Source organism: Podarcis pityusensis (genome assembly GCF_964106645.2).
Source record: "Podarcis pityusensis genome assembly, chromosome: 9".
Lineage (NCBI taxonomy): Eukaryota > Metazoa > Chordata > Lepidosauria > Squamata > Lacertidae > Podarcis > Podarcis pityusensis.
Window position 1 is genome coordinate 6,255,076 of NC_138034.1, and position 18,293 is coordinate 6,273,368.

The 18,293-nt window shown below is 46.6% G+C and overlaps 1 protein-coding gene across 2 annotated transcripts; it reads right to left on the reverse strand.

The window, feature by feature from the left end:
- Positions 1-3,757: 3,757 nt before the first annotated feature.
- On the reverse strand, positions 3,758-14,450 carry LOC308484858 (actin, cytoplasmic 3-like). 2 transcript variants are annotated; one of them, XM_081020114.1, is made up of 3 exons: positions 13,484-13,613; positions 10,197-10,281; positions 3,758-4,917 (listed from the first exon to the last, which is right to left on the reverse strand). In XM_081020114.1, exons 1-3 carry the CDS (start codon positions 13,544-13,546, stop codon positions 3,776-3,778), a joined length of 1,290 nt encoding a protein of 429 aa, XP_080876240.1. In that variant the 5' UTR covers positions 13,547-13,613; the 3' UTR covers positions 3,758-3,775. The 2 variants fall into 2 exon arrangements, with proteins under 2 accessions (XP_080876240.1, XP_080876241.1); XM_081020115.1 differs by lacking the exons at positions 3,758-4,917; positions 10,197-10,281 and adding an exon at positions 14,357-14,450 and having other exon boundaries at positions 12,086-13,557.
- Positions 14,451-18,293: the final 3,843 nt, after the last annotated feature.

Here is an 18,293-nt window from a genome sequence, read left to right on the forward strand (position 1 = left end):
TTTTATTGGAAACCACGTGTGCAGTAAAGAAATATCATAAATACACCTCCCGTAGCCTCTCAGGGCAAAGAGCAAAAGGGCTGCATTTTGCAGTATGGCCAAATATGGTCAGATTGAAGCATCTCTGGTCATATTCTAGCAATTCATTGGTGTGTCTTAAAAAAAAGTCCTTCTGCTGACTCAACATGTGGGAGCCGGTTGAAGTTAAATCCTTTGAAGACAGAGGTCCTCTGGCTGGGTTGGGACGACATGGGGTTGGGGGGCCAACTCCCATCTCTTGCGGGGTCTCAATTAGTGCCAGCGCCTTCCGTCAGGAGTTTGGGTGTAACCTTTGACACCTCCCTCTCTATGGAGGCGCAGGTTGCAGCTACAGCAAAGGCGGCATTTTTCCACCTTCGCCATGCTAAGCTGTGGGTCCCTTACCTTTCTCGCCCTCATCTGGCCACAGTGATCCATGCAACAATTACCCCCAGGCTCGATTATTGTAACTTGCTCTACGCGGGGCTGCCCTTGAAGCTGACCCAGAAATTCCAGCGGGTGCAGAATGCTGCGGCGAGGCTCCTTATGGGGTCCTTGCTGCGGGATCACATTCACCCAGTGCTATACCAGCTGCACTGGCTCCCGGTGGAGTACAGAGTCAGGTTTAAGGTGCTGGTTTTAACATCTTTCCACAGGGCCTCTTTCCCTCTCCCCTTTCATAAGAACTTGCATGAAAGTGGCCTCCCAATTTTTTCTCACAGGCCCATATAAGTTCAGCACAAACAGTTGGGCCTGGTGAGCATTTAAGGTCCCCAACCCTAATCTGCGGGTTGCCAACCGATTGGATTTTATTCTGATCCTGATCTGATTTGAGGATGTATTTTAATTGATTGTCTGATTTTATGTTAATGTATTATACATTTGATGTTAGCTGCTCTGAGCCCGGCTTTGGCTGGGGAGGGCGCGATATAAATAAATATTATTATTATTATTATTATTATTATTATTATTAAGCTCTATGCAGCCTAGGACCCTCATATTATGGGACTGCCTCTCCTGGTATGCCCCACGGAGGAACTTATGGTTCACAAATAATAATATCATGGAGGTCCCGGGCCTCAAGGAGGTTAAACTGGCCTCAACCAGGGCCAAGGCCTTTTCGGCTTTGGCCCCAGCCTGGTGGAACACTAGCACAGGAGACTAGGGCCCTGTGGGACTTGACATCCTTCCACAGGGCCTGCAAAACAGAGCTGTTCCGCCTGGCCTTCGGTCTGGGCCCAGTTTGACTCTATGGGACCCTGTAAGTTACCTCTTTGGCCCTTTTATCGGCTCATGTGGGGCAAACATGGATAGCTGGCCCTGATGAATACTTGAGGTCTCCAACCCCATGGTTGTAATTCATGGGCAGTCATTTAATTTTATCCTGATTCTAATTTTTAAGCTGTATTTTAATCAAAGGTTTGATTGTGTTTTAATGTATTTGATATTTGATGTTAGCCACCCTGAGCCCGGTCTTGACCGGGGAGGGCGGGGTATAAATAAAAATTTACTTACCGGTACTTACTTACTCACTCTGGACGCTGTGGCAGCAGGACATGGGGACAAGTGAAGCAGAAACCACAAGTGTGGGTCCCTGTACCCCCAATCTGTCTCGCTGCAACGCTGAGCAGTAGATTGGCTTCATGTTATGTGTTAGCTCCAAAAAGTTGTGGTTATCAAGAGAGTCGTTTACTACAAGAAGCACACCAATTTTTACTTCATTTAGCATGACTTTATTGGCTTGTTTTGTTTGACAGAGAAAATGGATAGTAATAAAGTACTTTTTTTGTACTTTTTTTGGATAGTAATAAAGTTTTTTTGTGTAATTATTCTCTGTTTCCACAGGAAAAAGTGAGGGGAAAGGAAAATGAAGGTGGCACTAAAAAGAAAAAGGAGGGAGAGATCCCCACCGAGGACTCAACCATAGAGGCTGAGAGTGCGGGGCAGGTGCCTCTTTTTGCATAATCACCATAGCAACCGATAAGAAGCGGGCCGAGGAGGGAGAGGGGCGGGGCCAAGGAGTGGGCGGGCGGGACTCCATAATCAACAGCCAATGGGCGTCAGGATGAGTCCGTTCCGGGAAATATGAACGGCTCGTGGCGCAGCAGCGTTGATAGCCGCTTCTCAGAGGTAGTGCGCACGCGCGCCAGTAGCTCTTCGTTCAGATTATGGCGCCCCCTTCCGTGGGGGGCCGTGGCCTGGAGGCAGAGCGTCTGAAACTTGCACTTGGAAGGCTGCGGGTTCGATCCCGGATATATATATATATATATATAGGCACCCAGGATCAGCCGGTTCGGTGTTTTCAGCCAGCATGTTGTCCAGCTGATTCCTGCATTGCACGGGGTTGGACTCTAGACCTTGCCGGTCTCTGACTGTAGGACTCCCGCGGATCATCTAGTATTCCAACCCCCTGAAATGCAGGAATCACAATACCATAGAATAAATGAAATAAATAAAATGTGCCCCATGGCTATCAGAGACAGGGCCTCTCTGCTGTGGAACCCAAATTCTGGGGCTCCCTCCCTGCACCTATTCTCCCAGGTATTTATTTTCATCCATTTCACCGGTTTTCACAGCCGACTTTATCCTTTTTTAGAAAACGGTGTTCTAATAAGGCACAGAACGTATGGTGGTTTAGAAGAATTTGTCTGTTCAGGTACTTTGGGGGCACTTGTTAAAAGGCAGATTTAATCCAGCTAATAAAACAAACAGATATTGCAAGGTGGGTTTGAGTTGGATGGAGGTTTCCCTGTTTATGACATTTAAGGAGATACATAAATGCAATCTATAATAAATAAACTGCTCAATGATGCTGACTGTTGACTCGCATGGAGCTGTATATTCAGGTTTTTTAAAATTATTAAATGACCCCCCCCCCCCGAGGTTGGTACTTCCTCCAGCTGCTGCCACCTTGCCCAGTGATCAGGGATGATGGGATATGGGATGATGGTCATATTCCTAAATTAGGCCTCCCGTTTGCTAAATTCACAACTTAGCATTCATTTTTATCACATTCTCGAATTTTTAGAGCAGTCATGTCTCAGATTAAAGCTGGGGAATGTGAGGCGTGATCCCTTTAGGGAGCAAACTGCATTGCATTTGTAGCCACTGTAGCCCTGGGAACTTCCTCAGAGTAAGCCCTGGGTCAGTGTAAACAAGCGACCCTTGGCTACAGCTCATGGTCTGTTTGGAGCGAGACCAACCATAAGGCCCATGTCCAGAGGTGACGCTCAGCCAAACTACCGCTCAGCTCTGGACGCTGTGGCAGCAGGACATGGGGGAAAGTGAAGCAGAAACCACAAGTGTGGCTCTCTGTACCCCAAATCTGGCTCGCTGCAACGCTGAGCAGGAAATTGGCTTCATGTTATGTGTTGGCTCCAAAAAGCTGTGGTTATTAAGAGAGTCATTTACTACAAGAAGCACTTCATTTAGCATGACTTTATTGGCTTGTTTTTTTTGACAGAGAAAATGGATAGTAATAAAGTACTGAACTCCACATGAATCAGATAAAAGAAACGGCAAAGGTGGTACACAATCAATCAGAGTGGCTGGGGTATAAATAATATATTATTATTATTATTAAGAGTGCAGCTGTGGAGAAGCCTTGGCAAAGCGGTGGACAAAGGTTGCCCAATGCAGGAGCCAAATCAAGAACTGGATAAATACTAAATATCCTGCAAGAGGACAGAATTCAACAGATAAAAGCAAGGCCCCAATATATATTGACTTGGCCAGAAGAGGTTGGCTGCTTGGATTGTTAGAAGCATTTGCGGTGGACGATGGATGGGCCAGACTCATCGTACTCCTGCTTGCTGATCCACATCTGCTGGAAGGTGGAGAGAGAGGCCAGGATGGAGCCCCCGATCCACACCGAATATTTGCGCTCTGGCGGGGCGATGATCTTGATCTTCATCGTGCTGGGGGCCAGGGATGTGATCTCCTTCTGCATCCGGTCAGCAATGCCGGGGTACATGGTGCTACCACCAGAGAGCACCGTGTTGGCATACAGGTCCTTGCGGATGTCCACATCGCATTTCATGATGGAGTTGTAGGTTTCCTCATGGATGCCAGCCAACTCCAAGCCCAGGAAGGAGGGCTGGAAGAGGGCCTCAGGGCACCGGAAGCGCTCGTTGCCAATGGTGATCACCTGCCCATCCGGCAGCTCATAGCTCTTCTCCAGAGAGGAAGACGAGCTGGCTGTGGCCATCTCCTGATCAAAGTCCAGGGCCACGTAGCAGAGCTTCTCCTTGATGTCCCGCACTATCTCCCTCTCGGCCGTGGTGACGAAGCTGTAGCCCCTCTCAGTCAGGATCTTCATGAGGTAGTCAGTCAGGTCACGACCAGCCAGGTCCAGGCGCTTGATGGCGTGAGGCAGGGCATAGCCCTCATAGATGGGCACCGTGTGGGTCACCCCGTCCCCGGAGTCCATGACAATCCCAGTGGTGCGGCCAGAAGCATAGAGCGACAGTACGGCCTGGATGGCCACGTACATGGCTGGCGTGTTGAAAGTCTCAAACATGATCTGCGTCATCTTCTCACGGTTCACCTTCGGATTCTGGGGGGCTTCCGTGAGTAAGACTGGGTGCTCCTCGGGGGCCACCCGCAACTCATTGTAGAAGGTGTGGTGCCAGATCTTCTCCATGTCATCCCAGTTGCCGACGATGCCATGTTCGATGGGGTACTTCAGGGTGAGGATGCCCCTCTTGCTCTGTGCCTCATCCCCCACATAGCTGTCCTTCTGGCCCATCCCCACCATGACCCCCTGGTGCCTGGGCCGCCCCACGATGGAGGGGAACACGGCCCGTGGAGCATCGTCTCCCGCAAATCCCGCTTTGCACATTCCGGAGCCGTTGTCCACGACCAGAGCGGCAACCTCATCCTCCGCCATTTTGAATGGATCTGTAGGGAATGCAAGACGGGACAAACTTCAGGCAGCTGCTTTAGCACAAGGGTGGAGACACTTTAGACAACAGAGATTAGAGACAAGCTATGCAACACTAATGTATTCTCCAGCTTCATCCACCTTGAGAGTGCAACTCTCTAAAAATGCACTTTAGAATTATCCATATGAGTAAGAAGTTAGAAACAAATCAAGCTAAGAAATCTGCCAAATGCAAACAAAGCTGGCGTTTAAGTACGTACACATACCAAAAAATTTTTACTCCTTGGAATACACGTCAACTTTACACATTTAGAGAGGCTTGCCTGACGGAGAAAAGTGCCATCAGGCTCTGAGAACAATACAGCAAAGGTGCCTTCTGGTGTCAATACGAATTAAGATGGCACCACTCAATTTGCCCCTGGTTTGCCCAACTTACCCAGCACAGACAGATGCATTTTGCCTCTCCCTGATAAATCAGTGCTGCCCGTTTTCTCTCTGCATTGCCATTTTTGCCCAAAGGCAAGGCAAGAAAGCTGCTATTTCCCCTTTACGGCCACCCATTCTCATGAGTGAGGAGTCACAGTGCTTCTCTCCCTAAAACTATTCTGCAGTCACTTTCAAACTTCAGCCCATTCTAAAGAAGCAGAAGTTTGATTTTCTGAAGACGTTTCACATCACACTAACAAGCATTTTCATTACCAGGTTGTCCCACCATTTTAGGAAAAGAGCACATGTATTTTTTTACGACAACTCCGATAGCTCAGTCAGTAGAGTCTGAGATTTTGAATCTCGGGGTTGTGGGTTCAAACCCCACACTGGGCAAAAGATTCCTGCATTGCAGGGGGTTGGACTAGATGACCCCTGCGGTCCCTTCCAACGCAACAATTCTATGATTCTAAAAAGCTGCACTTGCCCCATCTGTTACATTTTTATGCAGTCGTTTTACCGTATTTTTTCTTGAGTAGCCAGTCATTTTCTTTGGGACGCGGGTGGTGCTGTGGTCTAAACCACAGAGCCTAGGGCTTGCCAGTCAGAAGGTTGGCGGTTTGAATCCCCGCGACGGGGTGAGCTCCCGTTGCTCAGTCCCTGCTCCTGCCAACCTAGCAGTTCGAAAGCACGTCAAAGTGCAAGTAGATAAATAGGAACCGCTCTGGCGGGAAGGTAAACGGCGTTTCTGTGCGCTGCTCTGGTTTGCCAGAAGCGGCTTAGTCATGCTGGCCACATGACCCGGAAGCTGTACACCAGGTCCCTCGGCCAATAAAGCGATATGGGCGCCGCAACCCCAGAGTCGGCCACGACTGGACCTAACGGTCAAGGGTCCCTTTACCTGTAGCCAGTCATTTTAATGATAGTTCTGAACTGCTTAATTTATTACTATTTTAAAAAATCTTTTTCTATTGCTGAAGTATTTGATATTTCTGTCCTATGAGAAAATAGCATTAGGGCCTTTTTTGGTTTAAAGAAAGAAAGAGGCAACACGATAGACTTCTAACGAATTGTGCATAGCGTGGAGAAATTGGACAGGAAAAGTTTTGCTTCCTCTCTTGTGACATGAGAATTTGTGGACATCCAACGAAGCTGAATATCGGAAGGTTCAGAAGAGAAAACAAAGGATTTATTTGATGAGAGGAGGGTGGCGGTATATGAATAAATAAAAACAAATTGGAAGCAGGGGTAACTAGACCGCACAGTTTCACCGTTGCATGTTTGCTAAACAAGACCAGATGTTCCTAGGGGGCCACCGGCATCTTGTTTTAGAAGACATGGTGCCAGATCTTCTCCATGTCATCCCACCTGCCTCTTCAGAGGGTGTGCAACTCCATCCAGAACAGGTAACTTGCCAATTTCCCGAACATGGGAGCTACCTTTGCATAGAGCCCCCATCTTCCCACGAGTCAAGCACAGATGATGGGCCCTCGCCCAGTCCACCACTGCATCCAGACACTGGTCCAGTGGCGTAGCGTGGGGGGTGCAGGGGGGGCCGGCCGCATCGGGCGCAACATCTGGGGGGGGGGCGCGCTCGCACTCGCAGCTCTCTGCCCCTACCTGGCTCACTCACTCTCTCTCACTACAGTGCTGGCTGTGCGAATCCGATCTGAGCCGCTGGGTTGCCGCCCACTGTGGAGGGGGTGAGTGCCAGGCGTGCGGAGAGAGAGCGAGGGACTATCTGGGGGAGGGACAGTGCAGCGGCCGCCCAGCGCTGAGCGCCGGAGAGAACCACACCAGACCAGACCAGGCAGCAGCAAGAAGAAGCTGGCAGCGGCGGCAGGTTAGGGGTCGCAAATTACTTGCCTTGCCCCGGGTTAGGGGGCGCAAATTACTTGCCTTGCCCCGGGTTAGGGGGCGCAAATTACTTGCCTTGCCCCGGGTGCTGACAACCCACGCTACGCCGCTGCACTGGTCCAAAGCTTTCTCCTGATCCAGATGTTATGTTGGACCAGGACCAGGAAGATCTGGGTTCAAATCACCGGATGACCTGGAGGCAGTCACTGTCTCTCAGGATAATTTACCTTGCAAGGTTGTTGTGAAGATTAAAGCAGGGCAGGGGGCACGTATGGCACTCTGTTTTTTCTTTTTCTTTTTCTAAAATAATTTTATTAAGTACAAATTAAAAAGACATACATATTCACAACAAAAGAAAATACAAAAGAAAAAGAAAATACATCTAACCATGGAAAAAGAATTTGAGAATATTTTGTCTCTTTTCATATTTACAGTTATTTATACCTCTATAAAATGCTGTTTACAATAAAGCAGTGATAAAGATAAGATATCGGAAAAAAGGAAAAAAGAACAAAGAAAGAATAAAGAAGTAAAAGAAAAAGATCATATGTGAAAATTTTTAAAAGTAGATAAGTACTCACAATACATAGCCGTTTCCCATCTCTATTTATATTCAATTGTATAATTTCATCTTGTCCTTATCTACCTTAAATAAATTGTTTCTTTTGAAAAGAAAATAAGACTTCCACCGTTTACCTCACGCGTTTTTAATAATCCGTTCGTCAGAACCTCTGTTCTTCATATTTTCCCTTTTGATTTCCTTCATGTCTCACTTTGTATTTTTTATATTACACACAAGATTATTCTAAATACAACCAGATTTTTGTAGTTGAGCCCTGGTTTTGTAAATAATCATTTAGGCACTCCCATTGCTTCATAACCATAGTTTTGGATTTTCTCCTTATTATATCCATCAGTTTTGCTAATTCCAGGTACTCACAAAGTTTCCCCAACCATTCTCTTTTTGTTGGGATGCTTTCCTCTTTCCAATAGCTAGCAATCAAAATTATTGCTGCTGTTGTCGCGTATAGAAATAAGTTAGTCTTATCTTTTGGGATATCTTTATCTAGAATTCCTCATAGATATGCCTCTGCCTTTTTTGTGTGTGATGTCCTTATCAATTTTTTTATTTCGTCATGAATCATGTCCCAAAAGGTTTTAATCTTTGGGCAAGTCCACCACATGTGGTATAACGTACCTTTTGTTCTGTTACATTTCCAACATTTGTCGTTGTTCCTTTTATTTATTTTTGACAGTCTGTCAGGGGTTAAGTACCATCTGTGGTGAATTTTTCTGAAATTCTTCCTTAATAAATCACACACAGTAAATTTTATGTTTTCCTCCCAAAAAGTTTTCCATCTTTCCAGATCTATCTCATATCCCAAATCATGCTCCCATTTTAACATGTTTTCCCCTTTCGTCTCTTGTTCTAAGCTGGTTTTCATTAATAATCTTGCAAATAATTTTTGCAAGTATTTTTTGATCGCTCTGCAATATTTCCTTTTCTAATTTTGAGGTTTTATTTTCAAATCCCCCCCTTTTTATGTCTTTTTCATATGTTGCTTTTAATTGATAATATTGTAACCAATTTATTCCAAATGTTTGTAATTGTTCGTAAGTTTTTAATTTAGTATTTCTGTCTGCATCCTCTAATATTTCCCTAAATGTCAGCCAAGTCTCTTTTACATTACTCTTTAATGTTGTAGTTGCTTCCACTGGCGAAACACATTGGGGAGTTTTCTCAATAATTTCCCCTTTTGTTCTTTCCCAGATATCCAATAGAGCCTTTCTTACTATGTGATTTGTAAATTTTTTATGTTGTTCTTTTTTGTCATAGAATAAATAGCTGTGCCAGCCGTATAGTTTGTCCCAGCCCTCTAATGTTAGGACTTCATTATCTTTTAATAATATCCATTTTTTTATCCAACACGCTGCCTCAAAATACTTTCTTAAATCTGGCACTGCGAATCTTCCACTTTCCTTTGGGCCCATCATTACTTCTAGTTTTATCTTTGCTTTTCCCCCCTGCCATATAAAATTTGCACGTATGGCACTCTGAGCTGCTTGAAGGAAAGGGGGTATATCCGTGAAATGAATAATCATGACGGGGTAGCCTATATGGGGCTCAGCAGATGTTTCTGGACTATAGCTGCCCTCATCCCAGACTACTAGTTGTGCTAGCTGGAGCCGCTGCGAGTTGTAGTTCAGCAGCATCGGGTGGGTACCCCATTTCCCTGGAATGTAAGGTGGGAAGTTCAGGGTCTAGGGAAGATGGTGCTCCTGCGCAGCTGCTCAGTCCTACAGCTTCTTGGAAATGATTCCTGTGTTCCGATTCAGACCACAGGCTCCATCCCTGAGCTACAGCTACTCTCTAGCAAAACTATGCCCATAGACCAAGTCTGGTTGTCAGTCCATTTAGCCCACTGCATTGCTTACCCTGACCAGCAGCCGCTCTTGGGCCTCCGGACAACTGCTACTTTCCACCTGGGGATGCCAGGAACAACCTCTGCGCTCTGCTGCTGTGCCAAAGCCCCTGCAACTGCCCAGGCTGCCGTTTTGAATTTAGCCTAGGAGCTCAAGAAGGTGCCTTGTATGAGATCAGACCTTTGGTCCATGTGGCTCAGGGTGGTCCACACCGGTGGGCAGCCGCAGCTCTCCAGGATTTTCAGCAGGGGCCCCTCCCAGTCCTATCTGGGATTGAACCCAGGACCTGTGTACAAGGCAGGTGCTCCCCCGTTCAGCTACAGCCTTCCCTTTCCTCCCTCACCCAGCCTCCAGCACAGCTCACCTTCCTTCTGATCATAAGCTAGAGGTTTTTTAAAGAGAGGTGGGATGGCCAACTGTCAGGGATTCTGTAGTTGTGATTCCTGCATTGCAGGGGTTGGACTAGATGACCCTTGGGGGTCCCTTCCAACTCTACAGCTCTGTCATTCTACAGAGTAGAAAGGAAACAAACAGAACAGGAAGGATCAGGCAGAGAAACCGTGGGTGCTGAGTCCTGTTTCATACTTACCTGAGGGAGATGCGGTCGCCTTTGCTGTTAATCTCACGGGGATCCCAGTAAACGCAAAATCTTTTCCTTCCTCGTTCCACTTACCTGTTCCTATCCAGTCTGCCCCCTGGTCTTATACCTCAGCTTATCTGTTGAAAATGGTTTTATTGGAAACCACGTGTGCAGTAAAGAAATATCATAAATACACCTCCCGTAGCCTCTCAGGGCAAAGAGCAAAAGGGCTGCATTTTGCAGTATGGCCAAATATGGTCAGATTGAAGCATCTCTGGTCATATTCTAGCAATTCATTGGTGTGTCTTAAAAAAAAGTCCTTCTGCTGACTCAACATGTGGGAGCCGGTTGAAGTTAAATCCTTTGAAGACAGAGGTCCTCTGGCTGGGTTGGGACGACATGGGGTTGGGGGGCCAACTCCCATCTCTTGCGGGGGCTCAATTAGTGCCAGCGCCTTCCGTCAGGAGTTTGGGTGTAACCTTTGACACCTCCCTCTCTATGGAGGCGCAGGTTGCAGCTACAGCAAAGGCGGCATTTTTCCACCTTCGCCATGCTAAGCTGTGGGTCCCTTACCTTTCTCGCCCTCATCTGGCCACAGTGATCCATGCGACAATTACCCCCAGGCTCGATTATTGTAACTTGCTCTACGCGGGGCTGCCCTTGAAGCTGACCCAGAAATTCCAGCGGGTGCAGAATGCCGCGGCGAGGCTCCTTATGGGGTCCTTGCTGCGGGATCACATTCACCCGGTGCTATACCAGCTGCACTGGCTCCCGGTGGAGTACAGAGTCAGGTTTAAGGTGCTGGTTTTAACATCTTTCCGCAGGGCCTCTTTCCCTCTCCCCTTTCATAAGAACTTGCATGAAAGTGGCCTCCCAATTTTTTCTCACAGGCCCATATAAGTTCAGCACAAACAGTTGGGCCTGGTGAGCATTTAAGGTCCCCAACCCTAATCTGCGGGTTGCCAACCGATTGGATTTTATTCTGATCCTGATCTGATTTGAGGATGTATTTTAATTGATTGTCTGATTTTATGTTAATGTATTATACATTTGATGTTAGCTGCTCTGAGCCCGGCTTTGGCTGGGGAGGGCAGGATATAAATAAATTTTATTATTATTATTATTATTATTATTATTATTATTATTATTAAGCTCTATGCAGCCTAGGACCCTCATATTATGGGACTGCCTCTCCTGGTATGCCCCACGGAGGAACTTATGGTTCACAAATAATAATATCATGGAGGTCCCGGGCCTCAAGGAGGTTAAACTGGCCTCAACCAGGGCCAAGGCCTTTTCGGCTTTGGCCCCAGCCTGGTGGAACACTAGCACAGGAGACTAGGGCCCTGTGGGACTTGACATCCTTCCACAGGGCCTGCAAAACAGAGCTGTTCCGCCTGGCCTTCGGTCTGGGCCCAGTTTGACTCTATGGGACCCTGTAAGTTACCTCTTTGGCCCTTTTATCGGCTCATGTGGCGCAAACATGGATAGCTGGCCCTGATGAATACTTGAGGTCTCCAACCCCATGGTTGTAATTCATGGGCAGTCATTTAATTTTATCCTGATTCTAATTTTTAAGCTGTATTTTAATCAAAGGTTTGATTGTGTTTTAATGTATTTGATATTTGATGTTAGCCACCCTGAGCCCGGTCTTGACCGGGGAGGGCGGGGTATAAATAAAAATTTACTTACCGGTACTTACTTACTCACTCTGGACGCTGTGGCAGCAGGACATGGGGACAAGTGAAGCAGAAACCACAAGTGTGGGTCCCTGTACCCCCAATCTGTCTCGCTGCAACGCTGAGCAGTAGATTGGCTTCATGTTATGTGTTAGCTCCAAAAAGTTGTGGTTATCAAGAGAGTCGTTTACTACAAGAAGCACACCAATTTTTACTTCATTTAGCATGACTTTATTGGCTTGTTTTGTTTGACAGAGAAAATGGATAGTAATAAAGTACTGAACTCCACATGAATCAGATAAAAGAAACGGCAAAGGTGGTACACAATCAATCAGAGTGGCTGGGGTATAAATAATATATTATTATTATTATTAAGAGTGCAGCTGTGGAGAAGCCTTGGCAAAGCGGTGGACAAAGGTTGCCCAATGCAGGAGCCAAATCAAGAACTGGATAAATACTAAATATCCTGCAAGAGGACAGAATTCAACAGATAAAAGCAAGGCCCCAATATATATTGACTTGGCCAGAAGAGGTTGGCTGCTTGCATTGTTAGAAGCATTTGCGGTGGACGATGGATGGGCCAGACTCATCGTACTCCTGCTTGCTGATCCACATCTGCTGGAAGGTGGAGAGAGAGGCCAGGATGGAGCCCCCGATCCACACCGAATATTTGCGCTCTGGCGGGGCGATGATCTTGATCTTCATCGTGCTGGGGGCCAGGGATGTGATCTCCTTCTGCATCCGGTCAGCAATGCCGGGGTACATGGTGCTGCCACCAGAGAGCACCGTGTTGGCATACAGGTCCTTGCGGATGTCCACATCGCATTTCATGATGGAGTTGTAGGTTTCCTCATGGATGCCAGCCAATTCCAAGCCCAGGAAGGAGGGCTGGAAGAGGGCCTCAGGGCACCGGAAGCGCTCGTTGCCAATGGTGATCACCTGCCCATCCGGCAGCTCATAGCTCTTCTCCAGGGAGGAAGACGAGCTGGCTGTGGCCATCTCCTGATCAAAGTCCAGGGCCACGTAGCAGAGCTTCTCCTTGATGTCCCGCACTATCTCCCTCTCGGCCGTGGTGACGAAGCTGTAGCCCCTCTCAGTCAGGATCTTCATGAGGTAGTCAGTCAGGTCACGACCAGCCAGGTCCAGGCGCTTGATGGCGTGAGGCAGGGCATAGCCCTCATAGATGGGCACCGTGTGGGTCACCCCGTCCCCGGAGTCCATGACAATCCCGGTGGTGCGACCAGAAGCATAGAGCGACAGTACGGCCTGGATGGCCACGTACATGGCTGGCGTGTTGAAAGTCTCAAACATGATCTGCGTCATCTTCTCACGGTTCACCTTCGGATTCTGGGGGGCTTCCGTGAGCAAGATTGGGTGCTCCTCGGGGGCCACCCGCAACTCATTGTAGAAGGTGTGGTGCCAGATCTTCTCCATGTCATCCCAGTTGCCGACGATGCCATGTTCGATGGGGTACTTCAGGGTGAGGATGCCCCTCTTGCTCTGTGCCTCATCCCCCACATAGCTGTCCTTCTGGCCCATCCCCACCATGACGCCCTGGTGCCTGGGCCGCCCCACGATGGAGGGGAACACGGCCCGTGGAGCATCGTCTCCCGCAAATCCCGCTTTGCACATTCCGGAGCCGTTGTCCACGACCAGAGCGGCAACCTCATCCTCCGCCATTTTGAATGGATCTGTAGGGAATGCAAGACGGGACAGACTTCAGGCAGCTGCTTTAGCACAAGGGTGGGGACAAGAGAGATTAGAGACAAGCTATGCAACACTAATGTATTCTCCAGCTTCAGGGAAACCAAGCAAGCCCCATCCCAGGTAACTTCATTCATTTTCATCCACCTTGAGAGTGCAACTCTCTAAAAATGCACTTTAGAATTAGCCATATGCGTCAGGAGTAAGAAACAAATCAAGCTAACAAATCTGCCAAATGCAAACAAAGCTGGCGTTTAAGTACATACACATACCAAAAAAGATTTACTCCTTGGAATACACGTCAACTTTACACATTTAGAGAGGCTTGCCTGACGGAGAAAAGTGCCATCAGGCTCTGAGAACAATACAGCAAAGGTGCCTTCTGGTTTCAATACGAATTAAGATGGCACCACTCAATTTGCCCCTGGTTTGCCCAACTTACCCAGCACAGACAGATGCATTTTGCCTCTCCCTGATAAATCAGTGCTGCCCGTTTTCTCTCTGCATTGCCATTTTTGCCCAAAGGCAAGGCAAGAAAGCTGCTATTTCCACCACAGCTCACCTTGCTTCTGATCATAAGTTAGAGGTTTTTTAAAGAGAGGTGGGATGGCCAACTGTCAGGGATTCTGTAGTTGTGATTCCTGCATTGCAGGGGTTGGACTAGTTGACCCTTGGGGTCCTTTCCAACTCTACAGTTCTGTAATTCTACAGAGTAGAAAGGAGACAAACAGAACAGGAAGGATCAGGCAGAGAAACCGTGGGTGCTGAGTCCTGTTTCATACTTACCTGAGGGAGATGCAGTCGCCTTTGCTGTCAATCTCACGGGGATCCCAGTAAATGCAAAATCTTTTCCTTCCTCGCTCCACTTACCTATCCAATCTGCCCCTGGTCTTATACCTCAGCTTATCTGCTGAAACAGGTTTTGTTTTAAACCACATGTGCAATAAAGAAATATCATAAATACATAAATACATCTCCTGTAGCCTCTCAGGGCAAAGAGCACAAGGGGTGCATTCTGCAGTATGGCCAAATATGGTCAGATTGAAGCATCCCTGGTCATATTCTAGCAATTCATTGGTGTGTCTAAAGTCCTTCTGCTGGCTCAACATCTCCTTTATGTTGCCACATTTCACTAGCTTCCTCTGGAAATCCATTTAAAGAGGTGACTGATCCAGTCTGCTCTTTGGAGATTGATTATTGGCTCCCCTTGCAAAAACGTGCTTCAGACTGTGCCTCTGAGGTGCCAAGTAAAAGATGGGTTTAGGATGCAACCTTGTCCACACCTGTTTAGAAGTAGGGGCAGGGGAGAAATTTGGTGGCTTACAAAATCACAAAACAATAACAGCATGAAAAATCTACAGTACTTTAAAACACACAAAAAGTTAAAATACTGAAACAGGTTAAAATTCACACCAACCTTCTAAGTATCTGGACAGAATGTTTTTAGCAGGTGCCGAAAAGAGCTCCGCAAAGGCGCCTGCTGATACCAAATGGCAAGGAGTTCTGAAATGTAGGTGATGCCGCATTCAGCGATCTCATTCTTACAAATGTGGAACAGGGTCTTACGTGGCACCTGTAGAGTGCCAATTCCACCGTTCACAGTGGTTCAAGAAGGGAGATGTGGGCACATGTAGGGTTGGTTTTGATGGGTGCTGTGAAGGTTTGACAACTGAGCCATTCACTTGGGCATTGCTTCACTGTCAGCCTTGGTTTGTTTTAAAATTGTACTGAAAAACTTTTTCGCAGCCCTTGGCCTGTTGTTGGCATCCGTCTGTCTTGAGAAACCGTGGAAAAGTGCACCATCAGGGGTGAAGTCAAACTGTTGCAGAGTTACATCACTTTCTGTGGCTGTAGAGACTGATACATGAGAGACAAGTTTTCATCTGCAGCTGGGGCAGAGAAAGGCGTCCCTGTTGTGCAGTCATTCCTCCTCTGGTCACTGCTATGGATGAACGACACAACTGTCGGAACCGTGGGATGGAAAGCCAGCTGGACAGATCCCAGCTGGAGCGTCTCCCTTCTCAGGCTTGCCGCTGCGGAGATCCATCAGTCACCCTCCTCCGACGGACGTCTGTGACTCATGCTGCTGTGTGTGAGCACACGTTACTCAGCAGAGTAAACACACAACAGATCTGGCTTGAGGCGTGGATACTGTTGTTGTTTAGTCGTTTGGTCGTGTCCGACTCTTCGTGACCCTATGGACCAGAGCATGCCAGGCACTCCTGTCTTCCACTGCCTCCCACAGTTTGGTCAGACTCATGCTGGTAGCTTCGAGAACACTGTCCAACCATCTCATCCTCTGTCGTCCCCTTCTCCTCGTGCCCTCCATCTTTCCCAACTCAGGTTCTTTTCCAGGGAGTCTTCTCTTCTCATGAGGTAGCCAAAGTATTGGAGCCTCAGCTTCAGGATCTGTCCTTCCACTGAGCACTCAGGGCTGATATCCTTAAGAATGGATCAGTTTGATCTTCTTGCAGTCCATGGGACTCTCAAGAGTCTCCTCCGGCACCATAATTCAAAAGCATCAATTCTTCAGCGATCGGCCTTCTTTATGGTCCAGCTCTCACTTCCATACATCACTACTGGGAAAACCATAGCTTTAACTATATGGACCTTTGTTGGCAAGGTGATGTGTCTGCTTTTTAAGATGCTATCTAGGTTTGTCATTGCTTTTCTCGAGGCGTGGATACTAGGCTACGTTTATTGTACATATATCAGGCCAAAGAAAACATGGCTTCTCTCCCTGTAGTTCTTTTCGGAGAGAGAACAGAAACGCAATACAGAGCGGATGTTCTGCTCACGAGACTCCAACAATCTGTGCTGGAATGTAAGCAGACATGTGACATGTAACAATCCCACACATCTGCAGCACGGGAGGAGTGGAATTCTCCAGGCACAGTGGTTGTCTGCAAGGGATTCCCACCCAGCGGGGTTGATGTTACCAGCCTTCATGTCATATTTGCAAACATCTCTGTGACACAGAGTTGGTCTGCCAACGGGCCTGGTGCATGAAGCCAGTTCCCCATAGAGCACATCCTTCAGGAAGGATCCATCTTCCCTTCTGTTGACATGACCAAGCCAGCATGGACATCGCTGAGATAGGAGTGTGAACATGCTGGGAATGTGGCTTGGGAGAGCACATCTTTGCTTGAGACTCTGTCCTGCCATGTGATGCTCAAAATATTCCTGACGCAGCACATCTGGGCACCATTGAGGAGTCGCTTCTGATGGTTGTAAGTGGACCACGACTCACTTCCATAAAGCAGCGTCCTCAACACGCAAGCGTGGTAGACCTTCATCTTGGTATTGGCTGTTGGCATCACATTTTCCCATACCCTTTGGGAAAGGCAATTGCCGTAGCTGTCTTACCAATACTCTTGTCCAGTTCGGCATCATTGGAGAGATTGCTAGTTATGGTGGAACCCAGGGAGACAAAATAGTCTTGCCCCTCACCAGTGCTGGTGCATGGAGTGTTGGTGACATCCTGCCCCAAGATATTGTCTTCATCAGGCTGATTATCTCCTAATATACACATTTTTGTGTTCTAATTAGCTTAATAGTCATATTTTTGCAAAGAAATTTCCCCTGATAGAACGCATTTAAATATTGCATTTAGGTATCTTTTCCTATATGTATTTTCACATATGCATTTACACGCACACTTTGCCCAGGTATATGCATTTCTGTACTTAACTGGAAAACTGTATTGCCAAAATTGTCGAAATGTCAACTTTGACGGCTGTGCTTCAGTTCACCTCTTGTTTTGGAAAGCGCAAATTAGCTGGGCTCACCATTTATTTATTTTTATTAAAGGTTTCTTGGTTTACAAAAGTATGTACAATGTCTCTTTTTTCAAGTTATGTTTTCTGCAGGTCAGTTTCATTTGTTATGAGACAGTAGTGTTACATTAGTTTTTCTTATAAGGCTGTTTCCCATACTATTTGATACCATTGGTCTATGCTTACTCCTAACAGGTCTCTCCAGTATCTGGCTATGATGATTCTGAGCTCTTTGCGATGTGAGTGGGCATTATTATCTTGGAAGATGTTTTTTTAATATATATATAAGATATTTATTAAGATTTTCAGAAAATTACAATATAAAAATGAAAAAGAAAAAGAAGATACAAAGTTACAATATAAAAATGAAAAAGAAAAAGAAAATACAAAATAAAAATGATTAAAAACCACTCAGTTTTTCCATTACTTATTTTTCCTTAGCTTGTTTCCCGGACCTCCTCATACCTCCCTTTTTTGTATTCCAGTTCAATTTCTTGGTTCAGCAAATCCTTACCCTCTTTATTTATCCTAATCTTTGGTCTTAAAATAATAACGTTAGATTTTTACCTGTTAACAACCCATTTTTCATATTCCCTTAAAGCATTACAGCTGGAAACCACTTAATTTCTATCCAACATAATTCTAACATTCATTAATTTTACAATATTTCTGTAGGTAGTCTTTGAATTTCTTCCAATCTTCTTCCACCGACTCTTCTCCCTGGTCTCGGATTCTGCCAGTCATTTCTGCCAGTTCCATATAGTCCATCAGCTTCATCTGCCATTCTTCCAAAGTGGGTTATCGTGGAAGATGTTTAGTAGGGCCAGTTCTGGGGTGACTTCTAATACTTGCTTAGTTATTTTGCATTATTTCTTGCATGATTGATGTCCAGAAGAGTTGGATTTTAGGACATTCCCTCCACATGTGGAGGTATGTGCCTGTGGAGG